The 19,918-nt window shown below is 47.8% G+C and overlaps 1 protein-coding gene across 1 annotated transcript; it reads right to left on the bottom strand.

Annotated features, from left to right (window-relative positions):
• Positions 1–8,979: 8,979 nt before the first annotated feature.
• On the bottom strand, positions 8,980–9,499 carry TINCR (TINCR ubiquitin domain containing). The gene has a single exon (XM_074528463.1). It carries the CDS (start codon positions 9,241–9,243, stop codon positions 8,980–8,982), a length of 264 nt encoding a protein of 87 aa, XP_074384564.1. The 5' UTR covers positions 9,244–9,499.
• Positions 9,500–19,918: the final 10,419 nt, after the last annotated feature.

The raw sequence follows: 19,918 nt of genomic DNA, 5'->3' as shown, positions 1-19,918 counted from the left end.
AGCTCAGGTCAGTTTGCCTTTTGCAGAGTAAAAGACTGTGATTATCAAGCAAATCCTGTCTCCCAGGCTTTGTGAAGCAAACTGAACCTTTTACTGGATGAGGGGCATAGATTTAGAACTCTGTTGTTCAGGTTGTCCCATCTCCAGTGGCACACATCCACTTTAATATTATTATTCTAATTTTAATTATTATTTATGGCCGCACACAGGGCTGTGTGAGGCACTTCCCAAGCACTCAGGAAAGTGCTGGCTCTGCTCCAAGAAATTCATTATTTCAGGATAGACAGACATGCAGAGGCACTGCATGGTCCAGTGGCAGAACTGCTGACCCAACAGTCAGTACCTGCCTTGCTGGTTGACCTTGGAAAACTCACATTCCTTCTTCCCACATTTAGTCCCATCCCACCCTTTGTCCATCCCATTTGCTTAAAAAAAGCATTCAGCTGGGACTGTGTTCATGTTTTTGTCTCAGAATCTCTTTCTGTGCAAGTTCTTGGGGGGAATGCTTTTGTTCTTTGGGGAAAAAAAAAAAAAAGAAAATTAAAAATTCTGTTTTCCATAGCATTTTCTCAAATGGTTGTGTTGGAGGAAAAAAAAAAAGCATCAAGTGTTTTCTCATGGCCAAAAAACCCCAGAAAATTCAGATTTGGCACGTCTGCTAAGAGTTGCCAGTCACTGGAATTTTCTGGGGAAAGTACTGTAGAGATGAGTGAAACATCCATTTTCTTTTCCTGAAAATAAGTTTGAACCTAAAAATCAACTTGTTCTGTGAGTAAGAAACTGGTGAAACCCGTTCTTCCTCTGATTTGTATTACAACTGCTTTTTATTTCTTCCTTTCTTGGTGCTCCCAGCTTACTGCATCATCCTCAGGGCACCTGATGCCCTCCAGACCTTCCCAGCAAAATCTTGGCTGTTCCAGCAGATTTTTGCTTTGCAGGGGCTGGTTTGAAGCTGGGCAGGATCTGATTGACCATCATATCTAAATGCCAGCTGGTCCTGGCTGCTGCATCCCAAAACAGGCAGGGAGCCAGAGGTGTAATTACCTCTCCTTCAATAGAATATTAACTTAAATGTCTCTCTTCTATCCAGCTGCTGTTTGCTCATGAAAATTGCAGGAATCCTGGGTCTGTGAGACCTCTCTTTTTCCATCAGGTTGGGCTGAATCAGGTCAGCTGGTTCAGGAGTTATTGGAGCAGGGGAAAGCGGGGGGACCAGCTGCACATAGAAGAACACAAGGAGGCTCATTGCTGTATAAACCTGGCTCTAAAATGAGGCAGTTTTGGGGTGCCTGTGGGTCCCTGAGCTCAGGTGAGTGGTGGCTGTACCAAAACTCAGCCTTTGGAGAGGCTGCCAAGCTCCAGGACTGTCTCTAGTGCACTCACCACCTTTTGCTGTGCAAAGCCTCTAACCTGGAAATGGGGCTCCACTGTACAGAGAGTGTTCTGGAGCCCAGACATTCCATAACCTGACTTATTTACACCTGGGTGGACAGGCTGAAAGGGAAAAACAATTATTCCACATATAGGAAAACAAAAGCCAAGAGCAGCAACTTACTGCAGAATGCTGAGGAGGAGGCTGGGATGTCCCATGTCCCATCTGGGGCCCTAAGCAAAGCCCACCTCAGCTCCATTGCCCGGGCAGAAATTCCCTTTTCCTGGGCATTTCACTGATCCATTGCTCTCAGGAGCTGAGTCAGTCTCACCACACTCCTCCTCTGTTGGCAGCTGGGTCCACATGACACGCTGATGAGGAAACACTGTTTGTTGCTTTGTTTGGGTTAATTATTCATGGGCACCATGCTGGAAACACTTGGAGCTGCTTTCTGAACGGTCCTTGAGCTGGCTTGCAGGAGGGACTTACCAACACTGCCTTTCATGGGCCAGCTCTCTTCCATCTGCTTCCTTCAGCCCTTGTCACACTCCCTGTCCCTCATGGCTTGGGCTCTGCTCTTTGGCATTATCTGCGTGAAGAAAGAGGCAAATACTTGGAGATGCAATCAAAAATGGCATTTCACCAAGCAGGCACTGACCCTGACATGTGGAGGATGTAAAGCTTATCCTCTGGCTGGTTTTGTTCTTCAATCACACTAAATAACTCAGAATAAGCCACTCAAAGGGCTTCAAACCTGTTTATCCTTCCACAGAAGATGCTTTCACCCTCCTTCAGATAATCCACAACTGTCTGGAAGCCTTTTTCTCATAAGCAAGGCTCTCCCTCTTTAGTGCCTGCCCCTGGAAATCCATTTTTCATCTTAGAACAAGGGTGGTCTGTAGCTTTAGGAGCACTTTGAGGATGTTTGCAGCAAAACAGAGCTTGAACTGCTCTCAACACATTCACCCTCAGGCATTAGCACTGAAGGCAGCTTTCAGGGGCTGTGGGTCTATCAACATCTTCTGACAGGGGTCCAGACCCTCCACAGAAGGCCTAAACTTAGCAAAGTAGAATTCTTTTCTGTTATTTTTCTGAAAAACCTTAGAAATCACCCAGTGCTATCCCCTGGGGTCTCCAGAACAGAACCTAAAGCTCTTCCAAGTTTGTTGGGGCTGGGATTTGCTTGGAGAGCTCATTATCCCACCTTGGACTGCAACTAAGAGCAGGGCTGAGTCTTCTGACTGCTGTGAATTGCTGTTTGCAATTATGTTTTTATTTTATGACAAGGAGCTGAGCCTGTGCTGCAAATATTTCATCAGATCTCAGAGAATTTCAAAGTCTGTGGGGTGGGAGGTTTTTGCTGTGTTCTAGCAAAGGATCAGTCTAGTGAGGCTGAGATCAATCTCTGGTTGGGTTTTCTGTAAAACCCAGAGCAGGATTCATATTTCAGCACTTTCTTCTTCACTTGAAATTTCAGGGGGTTTCGACAGCCAAGGGTTTGCTGTGAGCCCACCCTGTAGCCCACATCTGTCCCATAAAACACCATGACAGAGGAGGGGGATTTATCCCAACTGGGCAAAACCCTGACCTGAAATAAATCAGCACAACCACAGAGCAGTCCTGTGAGCTGGGCCATATCACACCAGAAAGAAACCTACGTCAGGATGTGCTTCCCATTCATTAATTCTTTGCCTAGAACCCCCTGGGGATGTGTTAGCTCAGCTGCATCTGCTGCAACCCCATGCAACTGCACAGGGAGGAATCCAAACCCTGCGCACCACGTTCTCTATCACTGCAGCCCTGTGTTTTTGTCAAATGAGCTTCTTGGGCTGAACAACGAGTAAATGAGCTAAACACAGGTGTGACTGTCTGACCTGGGTGCTGTGAGGTGTCAGCAGAGGTAACTGCACTAATGCTGTCAGAACTTAAAAATCACTTAACTGAGGACACCAGGAGAGAGCTTGGCCCGTGAATAATACACATAAATACTAGAGATGCAGCCAGCCCCCCACCTGGCTGTTGCCTCAGTAACACATCTCTGGGAGGATATTTTTAAGCCAGTATTATTTATCTGGTAGGTGGAAGCAGGCCTGTTAAGGCCACACCAGGTCAGCATATGTCTAAGCATGTACTGAAGAACTTAATTAGTTCTCCCTGAGTAGAGAGACTCCCAGTGCTATTTAGAGGATCGTTATCCCACTGTGAGGTGCCTCAGAGCCTGCTGCCAGGCCTCAGCTTAACAGGGCAAGGCTGGAAGAGCTGGATAGGGGTGAAAAGTCTCCCCTTCCATGCTGAGGAGTAATTGCTGAGCAGCCACAGGAGCGGGAGGGTCAGTGCAAAGAGCAGGCATCACAAAAGCGCTCTGAAACTCGGAGTAAAAAACTTACTTCAGGGTCAAATTGTGTAGATCCCATTAGTTTTGGGTGTTTTTTGTTTCTAGAGGTCCAACATCACCTGCTGTGCTTGGTGACTGTGTCCCAGGCAATTCCAGTGACAGGACAGTGATGTAGGTGTGCAGTGAGCCACTGCTGAGTGCTGGCATTATGTCCTTTTGTCACCACAGAGCCAAACACAGGCAGGGGTTCAGCACCAGCTAAACTGGACCCTGTGCAAGTGGCTCAGTCACAGTTTTCATTTACAGCTCCAAAAAATCAGATAGTCTAGACAATGCCAAGAAGGGAATGCAATGGGCTCCCTGAGGATGGATGGGTTCGTTACTCTGGCAGGAGGTAAAATATCCATCCTGGAGTGGATGGACCTTTGGAAAACCAGACTGAGCAGCCTCTGAAGAATAAAACAGCTTCCCAAGCATGTCAAAGCTTCTGTAAGGACTGGCACTCACAGGCGACACTGAGGCAGGATTGCAGGAGAGGGAGGAACATGGACATGCTTATTTTGACCTGAGAGTGGCTCTGATACACAACGTGGGACCTTGGTGTGCTCTTGGAGCTGTCAGGAGTTTTTCCTGGATGAGTTGTTATGGTAACTGAGCTAATGCCCTGAGATAGATGCTTTCAGGTGGCTCCAGGCCAGAAAATCAACACCAATAGATTCCAGATAATAGACTTCTGCTGAACTCAGTGCTGGCGTCTACTTTATTTAACCTGTTCAGCAACGACTTCCTGAACTCCATTCTCCAGGCAGGCCATGGATGATGAGAAAAGCTGCCTGGCCTCAATGAACCCCAGCTTCCAAAAGGCTGAGGGGGCCCATGTCCTGCATGGCTGAGTCTGTGCCACTAAATCAAAAGTGCCTGGGACGTTTTCCTGCATTTAGAGCACAGCTGGCACAGAATGGCCAAGGATTTCCTATTAAATTCTCACTCTCCAAAGCTGTGTGGACACATCCAGGCATCCCATAAGGAGCAGTCCCTGGCCCATGCTGGATCCTGAAATGCACCTGGACTGAGCCAAAAATTGCAGTGCAATACTTCATCATTGTAACAGAGAGAAGTCCAGGCACTGCTTAATTTATCAGCACAGACCTTGTCTGGGTGACTGCTAGAGGAGCCTCAAACCAAGAGCAAAGGCTCTGTCAGTGTGCTTGTGCTCACACCACAGTCAGATCCAGCTGGAACTGCACATCCCCAGGAACAGGCAGTGACAGGCACAGTGGGCACGTCTGGGGATTGCTCTGGATCAGCCACTGACATCCTCTGCTTGAAACAGCTCATGGGTTACACAGAGGATTCACCAGTTCAAGGGAGTATTCCTCCACCTCCCACTGAACACCCAAACACAGCCAACAAACGATCAGCAAGGAGCAGCTGATGCCATGTGCCCACTACCCAGCCCAGCCCAGACTGTGTCACTAATCACACTCTGGGCCAGAAGGCTGAGAGGCCAAAAGCCCCAACTTTACTGAAACTGCTTCTTTTATACCCTGATCCCATACAGGTGGACCTGACTGGTCCTTTAATCAACACATTTCACATGACTGGTGACAAGACACATGACAATAAACAAGACACCATTTGGGCAAAACAGCTTATTACAAAGCACTGGATTGTCTAGAATTCTTTCTCTCCAGCTCCCTAAAGTCTCTCAGGTTGATTCATGGGAAAACTTATCTGGCTTTGTCTCTCTCTGACCAGACTATTGCATCCACCTCCAGGGGTGCCCTGTTCAGTGGTGCTCCAACACCAGAAAGGAGCCGGAAATGAGCTCCAAGGAGTTCCAAGGAGCTCCAAGGAGTTCCAAGGAGCTCCAAGGACTTCCAAGGAATTCCAAAGAGTTCCAAGGAGCTTCAAGGACTTCCAAGGAATTCCAAGGAGTTCCAAGGAGCTCCAAGGAGTTCCAAGGAGTTCCAAGGAGCTCCAAGGAGTTCCAAGGAGTTCCAAGGAACTCCAAGGAGCTCGCTGCAGCTGACAAAATTGAGGAAGAGTCATGCCAGCCTCAGAACTCCCACGTCACCACCAGACCAGCTGAGCAGCTCCCTGGACCTGCCTCCAGAGCCAGCCAAACAGGTTCTGCCATGGTGTGGCCCACAGTGCCAGCACTGAGCACGCCTTGGGTGTTTGGGACAGCCCATTGCATGCCCAGGGATGCTTTTGTACCATGCTGGGTGGTTCTGCTCATGCCAAGACTCACTGCTGGTCCCCTGTTGGGCACTGATGGCTTCAACACCACATGCTGGCCCATGGCCACTGAGCTGGGGCATTTCTCTGCTTGTTCAGTCCCATTTCAGCTGTTGCTTTGCTTGTTTCACCCACTGGCAAACCATGTTATTGTAATGTGTCACTCTGCAGGGCAGAAACTGGTTTTGAGTGAGTTCTTTTCTCAGCCTCTACTGCAACAGGATTGCAATTGCAGTCAGCACAGCAGTAATGTGATTAACAGGCTCTGCACAAAGGGGAATTGCATCCTAGGTGGATGTGATATTTGCAGCTCTGGCCAGCCCATGTGTTTTCCCAGGGCGAGAGGTCATGTTGACTGATCTCCAAAGTGGCTTGCTCCAACTTTTAAACATTAAGGTCTAAATAAATTTTCAGCATTAGCTGGTATGCTGATCCCTTTCCTGCCAAGCTGCCGCCTTAAGTGAATTTTTATGACTAAGTTACAAACCCCAGAAAGTACGAGCAAGAAGTGGAATTGCTGACTTGGCCTTTGCTAAATGCCAATTATCTCCAAAGGCATTAGGCAGGGAGGGGAGGATGAAAAACAGGGTCATTTTCATGTTTTCTCTGGTTCAAAGCAAACTGTCCCGTGAGCCCATTGCAGGAACACACAGCATGCAGAGTGACCATTAATATTTATAGGCACAACACTGAGCTGCAGACCTTGGCAATCACAGCAACTCCACTTCTGGAATGAATAGTGCTCTGTTGGGCTGGTACCTCGGTACACAAGAGTAAGGAGGAGACATCAAGATTTTCAGGGAGAGCTGAAGAAGTAGCTGGGCAGGGATCCATACTTCACTGAGTTGGTGAAACACTAAAAACAACTCTTCAATCCTCAGGACTGCTGGCTAAATGCAGCACCATGTTTTCACTATCCTCTCTGCTCCTAGACAGTCCCAACAGTACAGAGCTACTTTTGTAATAGTCCCCATGGTTATTCACTGGTTATTGCCCAGCTGATACACACCAATGTATTTCCAAAGCCACTATTGGTGCAACGTGGATTTATAATACCCAAAGATCTGCCTGAGTGATCTTGAGACTCAAACTGGCACTGTAATCTCAGTTACAATGCAGCCTTCTCCCACTCTATATTTCCTAAGTCCCAGTGGCAGCGAGAGACAGGCATCTAAAATCCTCTAAACCTCTCTGTGCTGAACACCTGGCAGGGTGCTGAGTCACAGCCTGTCCTCAGCCACACACCTCAGAAAAATCTCAGGGAACTATCCTCCCAAAGCTCAGCCACCCCATGAAAAATCTCAGGGAACTATCCTCCCATAGCTCAGCCACCCCATGAACCTTTAGAGAAACATGTCCCCATCATCTGGGCATTTACAAAAATGCCTTTGGGAGTGGGTGAGGTTGGCACAACACAATAATCCTTTATGTCCAAAAAAAAAAGATCAAGGAGATATGACTTCAGGTAGACACTGGGCACTCCCCACATTGCACCCAGGCCTGGAAAAAGCAATAGGAGATTGGCCAAGGGTGCCAGTTTAGGAACCAGGTAAGTTAGCAGGAAATCCATGGAGAAAAATATTAGAAATACCACTTTGTTTTTAATGTACTCACAAAAATTGAGCTGGGACTTGGAGCAACAGGCTCTAGGTTTTCAAAAATGGTCAGTGACTGCAGCTGGGCCCTCTGGACTCAGCACACCAGGGCAGGATCTCCTGGTGAGTTTTGCATTGCTGCAGCATGTGGGAAGGTGCACAGCACCTTATGGAAAGGTTTCCTTTTTATGGAAACCAGGAATCTACCAAACAAGCATCAGTATGTGCACTCCATCAACTCAGACCTTCCAAATCCATTTTTACTCTCAAAAATTAAGACTGTAAAAAGTAGGAAAATAAATACTGGAAACAACAACAAATAGAAGTGCTTCTGCCATTAAAAACCAGGTGAAAAGGAGGAGCTGAGCCAAGTTAATCAGAGAACTGAAATGAGATGTTGGAGAAAAGGGCCGTGGGTGACTTGGGGCTTGCAGTTAGCTGAGTGATGTGAAATCTCCTGTGTCTGGCTGAGCTCTGAAAGGAAATGCTTTATTAAATCTTCTTTGTGTGAGATTTCAAGCTGCCTCTGGACTGGAAAATAGGACCATTCCAGTGTGTGGGATATAATCAGGAACTGAAGTCTTTAGTGCAGAGTTTTCAGCAGAGGAAACTCTGATCAGCATAGACACATAACTCAGAGGGCTCAGGATTTAGAAAGATAAATTAGACACCACATGCCCACAACATACCTCTTCAGCCCAGTATCCCCAAAATGCTCCACAGAATTAATCACGCTGGCAGCAACAACCCAGCATTAGGAAAGACAGTGCAGGTGGGCATAAATTCACCACACTGAATCAAAACTGTCCTGTGGGCCAGTGAGTCCAAGGTCCATTATCTCAGCTTTCATCCCCACTAGAACACAGTGCTTGCTGTGATTGATCTGCCATTGCCTGGCTCTCCTGGGAGTCTCCGGGCTCACTGTACTTTCTGCTGTGATTCAGGCACATTTTGGGCAGATGCAGCCCTTGCCATCCCTGTCCACACTGCCTGTGCTCTGCTGTAAGCTGGCAGCACCTCTCCTGTCACAAGGACTGTGCCACCCCCAAAAACCTGCAGAAAGCATTTCCTACAGAGAAGCAGGGAGACACGGGCACAACAGGACAAGAGAGAGGCTCCCAGAACACTCTCCCACGTCTCACAACCTCCCCTGCCTTTTTCTTGTCAAGTTTCTCTCTCTGTGCTTGGCCGCATATCCAGGAAAACGAGACCTGACCAGAGACAGGACAGGCAGCAGCAACCTCCCCTGAGCTGCTTGTTTCACAGCACATGTCTGGATTTGAAGAGCCTGGGGCCTCAATCCTGCTGGAAATGGCAGGATCTGAGTTTCTGGTCTGCCTTCCACAAACGCTGACAATAAACTGTCCCAAGGGGCTGAGACACACCGAGCATTCCCCCTTCCTCTGCACCACCCCCAGGGCAGACGAGCTCCTTGCCTACCTGTTATTGCTGACAAGGAGCAGGACAGAACCATTCTGGATATTGGCTTCTTTGAGGGTCTCATGCTCCTCGAGCTGCCTGGAGTTGTAATAAAACGTCTTCTTCCAGGAGGTGATGCCCTCCCGGACCAGCAGAGCCCGCAGGTCCATCACGGTGTCCCTGGGCCGCACCGTCAGGGGCATCATCAGGTCCTCATCAGCCAGGTGCACCTTGATGTGGTACCTCTTCCACCGGGACAGGCTCCTGCGCAGCGTGTCCATCCTCCCCAGCTCAGCAGGGCCTCTGTGGCAGGGCAGAGCATCAGGAGGACGTGGCTCTGAGGAGGACTCGCTGCTGCAAACAGCTTAAAAACGTCCTGCCAAACCTGTTCCTCCCAGTTGCCACGCTGCATGCTTCACATTCCAGGGAAGAGCTCACCTGGCTCCATGAGCCTGCTGGCTGGGAAACGTCTCCATGAATCATTTCCACACACCCCTAAATCCCAGGATAATTACAGTGTCTTCACCAAGTGCTCTTCATTCCTGTGGCTGGCAGAGGACTTTTAAAGGCAGAACCCCACGGACATTAGAAACGTGGGTGCATGCGAGAAATGAATGGGTTTAGCAACCTCGTGTCTCCTGCTCCAAAAAGCTGCCAGCTGGGGAGAAGATCAGTTGGCAAAGCAGGCATTTAGCAACCTCACAGCTATTTAACATGGCCACTTTAATGAAGAGAAGTACAGCTGCATAGTGACAAATTCCTCACAGAGGAGAGCCACAGCACCCGGATGAGCCAGAGCCTGGCTGTGTGCACAACTCTCATGTTGCAGGGCAGAATCCCCCAGGAGATCTGCACTGCTTCTGCTCACAAACAATCTGGGACCCTCCAGAAGGGCCAGGACTCATTCACTCCTCATCATACATCTGATATTGGCTCACATGAGCTCCTCTGATGGTTCATTGTGGGGGCCTGAATATATGTTGTATTGTAAGACCTTGTGGTTCTGAGTTGCTCCAAACGAGCTGCAGCTGCAGGGTCCTTAGTTGGGCAGCAGCTGTAGCTCGTGAAGGCAACTGAGATAAATAGGGGTGGGTCAAGAGCCCAGGAGGAGCCCCTGAGAAGATAGAAAGGACTGTGCTGCAGAGAAAGGAGAAGAGCCCCAGACGAGAGGGAAGAACAACGCTGCAGCAAAGATTACAACAACTGGTGACCCCGACGTGATGAAGAACGCACAGCCAAACATCACAAGAAGGTATGGAATCCCCCGGACAGCCGAGAGCTGGGACTTTGGAATAGCAGCCTGAGAGCTGGGACTATAGAAGATAGCAGCCTGAGAGCTGGGACTTTGGAATATCAGCCAGAGAGCTGGGACTATAGAAGATAGGACAGCCGAGAGCTGTGGCAGCCTGAGAGCTGGAACTGTATGTGTATTGCAATCGTATAATTGTTAAAAGAAAAGGGGGAAATGTGGGGGCCTGAATATATGTTGTATTGTAAGACCTTGTGGTTCTGAGTTGCTCCAAACGAGCTGCAGCTGCAGGGTCCTTAGTTGGGCAGCAGCTGTAGCTCGTTTGGAGCAACTCAGAACCACAAGGTCTTACAATACAACATATATTCAGGCCCCCACAGTTCATTGTCTTGATTTCCTTTCAGACCGCTGTCAAACTGCAGGGCTGGGTGTCCTGTGCAGCAGTGGGGCAGCACATGGGGCTGCAGGCACAACCAGGTGGCACAGAGGCCTCAAAGTGCCAAGAGGAACCAGCCACACTTTGGGAAATCCAATGGCACCTCAGAGAGGAAGGAGTTGATGTCAGCCACAGGCTGTAATTGACTGATACTGCAAGGCAGACTCTGGCAGTCACAAGATGATACTTCAGAGCAAACACTATGAAGATAAGGAAGCCTTTTTTGCTCTTTTTCTCAAAAAGATCAAGTCACCCTCTTATCTTGTAGGTAACTTTTCTGCAGCCCATATTACAGGCTTTCATTCTCTCGTCCATTCTTCTCAACATAGACCAGTATTTTCAGACCAAAGTATTGCAAGACTGTTGAGTTCAGGGTCTGCTCTTCACTGAAAAGGAGCTGCTCTTGCCCAGCAGATAACAAAACAGTCTGATTTTCAGATAAAGCAGCAGTCAGCTCCCATTGAGAATGAGAGAAGTGCCCACTCTCCCATGGGGGAACAAGGAGGTTTCCACCTTTCCTCCTCACTTCCCTTTTCCCTCCCCAGCACAGGAATAGCAGCAAATATCTTCACTAGCACCGAGATTTCCCTGTGCAGCTGAGAAGAACTGAAGCTTCCATTGCAGCATTCCTTTTCAGCTTGGGTCACTCCAAAGGTATGATTGCTTTGGTGGGGTCTGGGATTCTTGGGTCCTTGCTCTGCCACTGAGTCGCTGCAAAGGCGTGAGATGAGTCATGTCATGCCTTGGTGTTTGTGTTTGCTCACCTCATGACTGCAGGATGCTGGAACACATGTTCATTAAGCACCTTGTGAGAAACAGGAACTGAGTTCAGCGCTGTCATGGTTTGGGAGCATTTAAGGATGCCTGGATTTACAAATATGCCAATAACCTTGAAGACAGAACATCACTACCCCTGTAAGAGATGGAGATGAGGGATAAAGCTGTTAAAGCCAGGAAAAGGCAAAAGGTGAGGCTCTGGTCCCCATATCCAGGTACCTCAGTGAGGGATCTCATTTTCAGACACCTGCAGAACCCCTCAAGCCCAGGGCCGGGTGATTCCTTCCCCATTGGGCTGACATTCACTCAGGGAGCCAAACTCATCCCTGGTGTAAAGCCAGAGTCCCAGGGGTAAAGCAAGGGTCTGATCCAGCTCCCAGAGCCATCCAAGGGCAGCCTCTCATTGACAGCAGCCAGAGCTGGCACAGGCCCCAGCCTCACCGTGCTCTGATGGCTCTGGCCAACAGAATGTGCCCAGCGAGTGCCAAGGGGAGCATAAGGCATTCTCACTTCAGCTGAGCCTGTCTGGTGTCAGCGAGTCCATCAGCTCCATCCTTCAGCATACGTGACAGCCTGACAGTTGCCAAATACCTCCCTCAGACACCTTTCAGACAGATCCTGTTTATTTTTAGGACAGCTCTTTCCCATCAAGGCTCAGATGCAAATTGTTATAGAAAAAGGGGGGATGGTAGCAGGAAGAAAGCAGCTATTATTTTTATTTCTTTGCCTATGATGTGGTTGCAAACTTTCCCCATGTCCCCCCCATCTGCCCACATTGGGACCCTTCATTTTATGAAAAGGGATGATATGCTGGCCTGTGAAAGCAGCATAAGGAGAAGCACAGCAGTGAAGTCAGCTTATGAAATATTGAAGCAATGAAATCCTCACGGAACACGTGAATGCCTAATGCCAGTTTCAATTAATTCTGGATTTTTCATTAAACCACTATTAAAAGCAAAAGGACAGCAGAAATAAGGGAAATTGACTTGAGCAGTATATTAAATACCTTAGTTTTGCTTGAGGATGTTTTATTATCTGTCCAAAGCAATTATTTCACCAGCTCCTGATGGTTTGTGGGCTAAACAGAGGCACAGGGTAAAGTTCTAGATGGTCTTTCCTTAAAATTATTTTAATTTCTGTCCCCTACCCTGCACCTGGCAGCCTGTTTATGGTGATGTCTCTGGTATGTCATATCTGCAGGATAAGACATGGAGTTCTGGGAATCTGTAATAAAGTGTCACTCTGGCATTATTTACAAATCAAATAAAAACTTGTTGACTTAAGCTTTTCCCCATATTGAGGGCAAACAAAAGACATGCAAATATTCCGAGACATTCATTAGGAAAGCCTGAAAAGCAATTTAAAACCCAGGTGGGCTGTGATTTTTTTTATGGACAGAAGAAATAAAGCAACAGCATTTATAAAATGTCTCTTCTTCGGTTCTCAGAGCTTCCTTACTCCATTGACTAGAGCAAAAGAGAAACACCTGCCTGAATTAGGTGCTTTGTTAAGATGTCTCAAGATGGTTGAGATGATCTTGGGCCTTATAACTTCTCCTCATAATGACAGAATAGAGACATTCATTCCTAGGCAGGTGGGATTTTGGTGGGGTTGGTTGTTTGACAGTGGCTGTTTTGCTGCTTGCTGCGCTGCTCTCCTTGAAAAGGGCAACAGAGAAGTGGGATGCTGCTCAGTAAGAAAATAAAGGTTTTGATAAGGAAATAAAGGTTTCAATACAGAAATAAAGGTTTCTTTATTTTCTGGTAGCAGTCACAGGGAAACTGGAACATCTGGGAGAAATCTGATTGCCCTGGAAGAACCTGTAAGTCTGAGGAAATCAAAGTTTTGTCGTTGTGCCAAGGCAGACCCTTTGCTGTTCCCTGAACCCCTCTGATCCCAGGACCTGTGGTCAGCAGTGCTGAACACTCAGGACTCTCCTCTGATGTCTCTTTGGGGATATTTGTGTTTGGAAGCAGAAAGAGAGCAAGGGATGAAGCGCGAGAGGTGACCCCCCCTGCTCAGGCTGACCAGACTCTACCTGCACTTCCACAACACTAAAAAGGTACTAAAAGGTACTAAAGAGGGGCTTTTTGTCAGATTCCCAAAAGACTCACATTCTCAACCCAAACACTGCTCTCCTGCTCCATCAACCACAGGTGCAGAGTGAGCACTGTGAGCTCTGACACCCAAACTCTGGGGAGCAGGAGGTTGGGAAAGGTTCATTCATAGAGTGAATGGCTGTGGGGGCTTAACAGCGCTAAAACAAGGTTATAATCTTCAGTAATCTTGAGTCCAATATGCAGCTGTCACCTAATTATTCAGTGCCTCAGATATCTCAGGTGATGGGGCACTTAAGGCAGTGACATTTATATTTTTGTAGTACCAGAGGCCCCAGGTAGAGCTGTACCACCACGTGCCAAGATGAGTAAGGCCTTTCCTATCACTCAGTGCTTCTCCACTCCTGAGATGTGCTTGGTTATGAAATGACTGGGCTCACTCTACATGTCAAGTTACATCTCCAGCAAATGAACAGCGAGATAATAAATGATTAATAAAAGCTTTGAGAAATGAGTAATTAAATGCAACAGCTTTTTTAAGAGTCCAACGGATAAGGACAAAATATGTAAGCCCAAGTGATAAGGCTTTCTCCTGATACAACTTATCTGCAGCACACTGCAAGAGGGCTTAGGAACACTAGTAACTTCTTGTGCACCAGGAAAAAAAGAGCCTTTCTGTGATAGAGGAGCACTTCTCCTGGGGATTAAGACAAAATCCTCTTTGTTTAGACATTTTAAATCCAGAAAAGCTGGAAGGTGCTTACTTTAATGTGTGGGGTATGACTGTCAAGCAGAGCCCCAACCTCCCATCCTTGCCTGGCATGGGGGAAAGTGTCAGCATCTTCCTGCCCTGTTCTAAGCCATGGTCAGGAGCCCTCCATCTGCTCCACCAGTATAATAGATTATTTTTTTAAAGATGGGACTGTCATTCTTTCTGCTACAAATGAGGATTTCTGCCAGTAACACAGCTGAAGTCACCAAGTAAAGCAGACCCTGCTGCAAGTATCCAAATCAGATCCCAAAAGGCCCCACAACTGTTCTGGCCAGATGCCCAGCAAAAAAAATTGCACTGCTGGGAGTTGGTGGACTGTTTGGCATGAGATTGAACTTCAAACAGGCTAAAAAAAAAAAAAAGGTATTTATATTTAGTTTTGAAGGAGAAAACCTGCCTGGGTTTGGAACACAAATGAACCTGCAAGTTTTCTGAGCAAAAGTTGGATGTGAGTTGGTGACATTTTCTGGTGGAAAAGGCAATGTGAAGGAAAAAAAACAAACCTGGTAATGCACATGTTAAATGAACCAGTCAAGTGCAGACAATGGAAAAGCTGAAAAATTGATATGGGGGAAAGCATTTTGTGGTGGTAGCTATTTCTCACTTCTTTATAACTTCCCAGATGGGAGATTCATGACCCTCAGAAGAAGTCTGTATCCTTGGGCTTTGCCCTGAGGCAGCCCATGACTCACTCACCCCAGAGGGTTGGATATAAGCTGAGAAACAAGCAAGACAACAAAATGGTGGTGGAAACAGCAAAACAAAAGACAAATGAGTTAACTGATGGAAGAGCAAAAAAAAAAACCCCAAACCTCTGCACACAAAGGAGGGCCTGGATGGAGAGAGAGGGAAGGTTTGTGCCACTGAGGACTCAGAGTCAGCCAGCTCCTTTTCTTTTAGGCAAAACAAATTCAGGTGCCTCAGTCTCCCAAAGTGAGATGGACGGAAATAGAAGATTTGAGGCTCTATGAGCCATTCCAGCTGCAGCACCATCATTTTCCAGGGGCTCAGGGAAGAAGAGGGAGGATCTGTGGATCTGCATTGCCATCTAACGGCAAGGCAGAGCCTGAAGCATTGGCTGGGGCCCAGCAATGGGCTGGAACAGTAAAAACAAGGAGGAGATGGCCCTCAGGGATAGTCCCGTGCTCGAAATGCAAATCCTGCCTCTGCAGCTGAAAGGTCTCACCGATGAACACCAGTCCAGAGAAAAGCAGGGCAGCCAAAATTTTCTGGTAGAGGCTGCTGATTCCTTCTTTTCTAGGATCCTCTCCACTCTGTATTAGCCAGAAATATTAGCACGGATTCAGGGTGGCATTTGCTTTCTTCTGCTGTACCCTGTTCTCTTAATGCTGGCAGTGAGGCTTCCCAAGCAGGTGTGTATTTCTGGTATCGAGTGAATTCTGCCATCCTGTTCAAAACAGTGCAAAATTCATCATCTCAGGTGTTCCAAGATCCTGCTGGGAAATGCAGGTAACTGGGATTATTAAAGAAAAGAGGTAGATTTCGCTTGGATTGAGGCACAGGAAAAGCAGATTTACTATTTTCATCACACTCAGCCCAGTGTTCATCCATGGTCACACTTAATGAGAATATTTCAGGCTGGTACTGGCACTCACACTGAGAGGGGTGGAGGGAGAACCCACAGAGCAAAAAATTCACTGAGATGTGAGGGTTTATACATCGTGTCATTTAAAAGGAAATGTCAGGAAGAGACAAATTTGATGTTTGGTCTAGTGCCACCTTTTCTACTGATACACCATATTACATAGTTCCTACAACAGAAAATTTACAAGAGAGTAGATTGTTAGGAGATACTCATGGTAGTAAAATTTGGTAAAGGGTTGACAACAGCTTCTTTCTTCTGCTTTGAATTGCTTCTAGCCTTGATACATGCAGCTCCGTATATGAGGAGTTGGAGCTCAATCAGTGTGAAAGAGAGGAAGATCTTCTATGACCAAAGTTTGGAGCAGAGAAGGAGCTGCAGGAGAAACTGAGGGATATACAGTGTCTGTTTTTCCCAGCTAGTGAAATGGGCCATGTTGTGGGTCTCAGCAAACTGCTGGGCTACAAAAAAGGAGTAGGGATTGACAGCAGAGAAAATGTTGAGACCTGCCAGACTTCAGGCCACGGGTCTGACCACCCCCAGTCTGCTCAGATGCCTGCTGTGACAAGCTTCCCATGCAGCCTGCTGCCAAAGGAATGAGCACACTCTCCAACAATCCAACTTCATTTCCTTCTGGTATCCTCTCATATTTACACACCGACCTTGCCAAGCTTTGCTCAGCCCAAACAATCCCTCAGAAAGAAAAGGAAAAACAAAGGAACTCTTACAGCCTGCAAAGCACCTTCCTGCCTGCCTGAAACAAACCAAAAAAAAAGAAATGGTTCAGAGTGCTCTTCTTTCTCTCTTGGTTGCTCACTGTTTCCCGAGCTAATGAAAACCAGAGGCTGTGGGACTGACAGGATTATCATCACTGGATTCTCCAGGTGTTTCTCCCCAGTTCATGAAGCAGGGAAGGGAAGAAGGGCATGTACCTGGTTGAAGGGCTGCAGAGGGTGACATGTTTCTTGATGTTCCTTTCTAAATGTGGCTCTGAGTCATGCAACAGTGTTGATTAGGAAAATTATCTTCCTGCAGTTGAAGTAGAAAGGAAAAAGAATCTTGTTTGGTGTTTGCTTCCCTAACTCTGTATCCAAGCCTGCCTGAGCCTGTGGCAGGAAGGGGGCTGGTGAGCTGACTGGAAAACCACTTGTGCTTTTCTCATAGAAATTATGAAGAGGCTGAGAGAGCAGCCACAGGAACAGTTCAAAATGCACACCTAAGGGTACAAGCAGCTGTTGTCCCAAGGAGCAGCACGCACAGCCTTAGATCAGCCTCCATTCCACAAGTTCCTACATGTGCTGGGTCAAACAGGGCTAACACAGTCCTTCCCACTCCATTGCCCTCCCTTGTGTCTTCAAACTACACCCCAAAACTTGTTCCTGTGAGTCAGAGATGCTGTGGCACATCCAACACTGTGGCATGCAGGACCATGAGGTGAAACAGCTCTGAAGGCAGGATGGCATGACTGAGGGAAGGGAGCCCTGAAGGAGCCATAAAACACAAACAGCAGAGTGTGAGCTGGACCACGGGGCTGCAGCCAGCTGAGGAAAGTTATTAAAGGTGTATCTTGTCCCCAAGAAATCTGCTGGGGGTCCCAAAGATGCATTTGTCCCCAAGAAATCTGGTAGGGGTCCCAAAGATTCATCTTGTCCCCAAGAACATCTGGTGGGGGTACCAAAGATGCGTCCTGTCCCCAAGAAATCTGATAGGGGTCCCAAAGATGCATCCTGTCCCCAGGAAATCTGGTGATGGTCCCAGAGATGCGTCCTGTCCCCAAGAAATCGGCTGGAGGTCCCAAAGATGCATCTTGTCCCCAGGAAATCTGGTGGGGGTCCTGCACTTCCCCTGTGCCCAGCCTCGCTCAGCTGTCCAGGTTTTCACCCCAAACCCCTGAGGAGCCTCTGCTGCCTCCACCAGCAAACTCCCACAAAAGAGGGCGAGGAGAAGGGCACATGCCTGTGATTAATGTGGTTTATGGGGCTGCCATGTCATTTCTCAAGGTTTGGAAACACTGATAACACAGCGCTTCACCCCCACACCTTAAAACCGCTCCATACTGAGGTCCTATGTGATTTTACCTTCCACTGCTCAAATCACAGAATAGCTTAAAAGTCAGTGGAATTGGACTTAAAAAAAAAATGCCCGGGGGCCACCTTGCTGCAGAGGTACCTGGAAAAACCATATTTAATTTTGTGAGGTGTTCAGAGGGATACAGGCGCATACCAAGTGCCAGCGCTGGTTTCCAAGCAAACACTGAACCTAGAGCTGTTAAAAAATCCGATTTTTATTTTTAATATTAAAACAAAAACAGACAAACAAAGAAAAAGACAAAGAAAGGGCAAAACAAGCACACAAAAGAAGCAGATTCCCCGCTGGCGGTGCCGGGCCGGGCGGGGCAGGCCCATCCCCACAGCCCGCCGGGAGCCGCAGTCCGGGCCGCCGCCATCTTGGCACCGCCTCAGCACCGCCCCTGAGGGCTCCCGGCAGCCATCTTGGGGCGCGGGGCGGGCTGGGTTTTCGTAAAATTAATTCGTTTTGATTTAAACAACAACAAGTCGTTGTCGTGTTTTAACCCCAGCTGGCTGCCGAGCACCACGTAGCCACTCATTTGCTCGCCCAAGAGCGGAATCAGAGAGAATCAGAAGGGTAAAAGTTGGAGAACTCCTGGGTTGAAAGAAAGTTTAATAGGGAAAACAAAGGAGAAAAGGGCCCCATCTCATGGAGTGGTGACATGGGAAGACAAATGCCATCCTCCTCCTTCTCCCCGTTTATGTCCTGAGTGATGTCAGATGGTCTGGAATATCCTGGCTGTGTCTCCTCCAATCTCTCAGGCACCCCCAGGCCCCTCCCCAGCTTGGTCCTGTAAGAGGCAGGAAAGGCCTTGGCTCTGTGCAAGCTCAGCAATAACAAAAGCATCACTATATTCTCAACCCTGTGTTCACAACAAATCCAAAACACAGCCCTGCATCAGCCACTGGGAAGGAAATTAACTCTATCACAGCCACAAGCATTGCGCTGGTTTCAGCTTTGTGTCCACTGTAGCATCATGTTTAGCTCAATAAAGGGCAGATTTTCCCTTAAAAATCTCTCCCCAAGGCCTTTCAGTGCTGTGCCAGCTGAGCCCCAGAGGATGGGGAAGCTCTGGGTCTTGTGTTGAGTGTCCTGGTGCCTTCATGGCTGGGATGCTTGGGCAGAGGTGCTGTGAGTGAGGGGCTGCGGAGAGCAGAGCACGGCAGAACTGGGCAGGGAAGGGACACCATGGGGAACAGGATGGGGACAGAACCAGGGTGGACATCAAGAAAAGGTTCTTCTTCCCCCAGAGGGTGGTTGGGCACTGGACATATTGCCCAGGGAACGGGCGCAAGGCTGCCAGACCACCAGAAGTGTTTGGGCAATGCCCTCAGGCACAGGGTGGGATTGTTGGGCTATCTGTGCAGAGCCAGGAGTCTATGACCCATCTCAGTGTATTCCATGGCTCTGTGAAGGTGCCAGGGCAGCCAAGTCAGAAAGTGCTGCCAGGCTGCCCTGGAAGGTGCCGTATATCAGAATATCAGAACATCAGAGCAGTCAGGACAAGGCTGTGTGGGGTTGTGAGGCTCAGCGAGAGCTGCTGAAGGGATAGAATGGTTTTGGGGACGTGTTTAATCAAGCTGCAAAAGGAAGCAGAGCTCATTCTGGGGCTGTTGGATGCTCTCTCCGTCAGTGGAGATACTCCTGCTCACCCCAGAGCCTGCTCTTCCCTTCATACAGCAGAAGGAATAATTTACAGTGCTCATCAGACTGAAACTTCAGGTGTTGTTCAGTTCCCCAAGGATTTAGTGAGGGAAATTTCAAGGACAGGCACTCAAACTCACTGAGTTTGCCTTCAGCCTGAACTTGACATCTAAATTTGAGTTCTGTTATGCGTTGTACTATCACACATTATAGCTAGTTCCTTAACACCAGCGCTTATTTTTACAGCAAAAAACTCTGCTGTCTCATATCCTGCATCTTTTTATAACTTAAATTTAGCCACCTCTTAGGCATAGATTTTTTAAAAATTATTTATTTTATGTCTGGATT

This window comes from Zonotrichia albicollis, chromosome 29 (assembly GCF_047830755.1).
Source record: "Zonotrichia albicollis isolate bZonAlb1 chromosome 29, bZonAlb1.hap1, whole genome shotgun sequence".
Taxonomy (NCBI): Eukaryota; Metazoa; Chordata; class Aves; order Passeriformes; family Passerellidae; genus Zonotrichia; species Zonotrichia albicollis.
The sequence above is the reverse complement of the archived record's forward strand: the minus strand, read 5'-3'. Positions and strand labels throughout refer to the sequence as shown.

Excerpts from the sequence above, each read along its gene's own strand:
- TINCR (XM_074528463.1), bottom strand. The coding sequence starts at position 9,243 with ATGGACACGCTGCGCAGGAGCCTGTCCCGGTGGAAGAGGTACCACATC.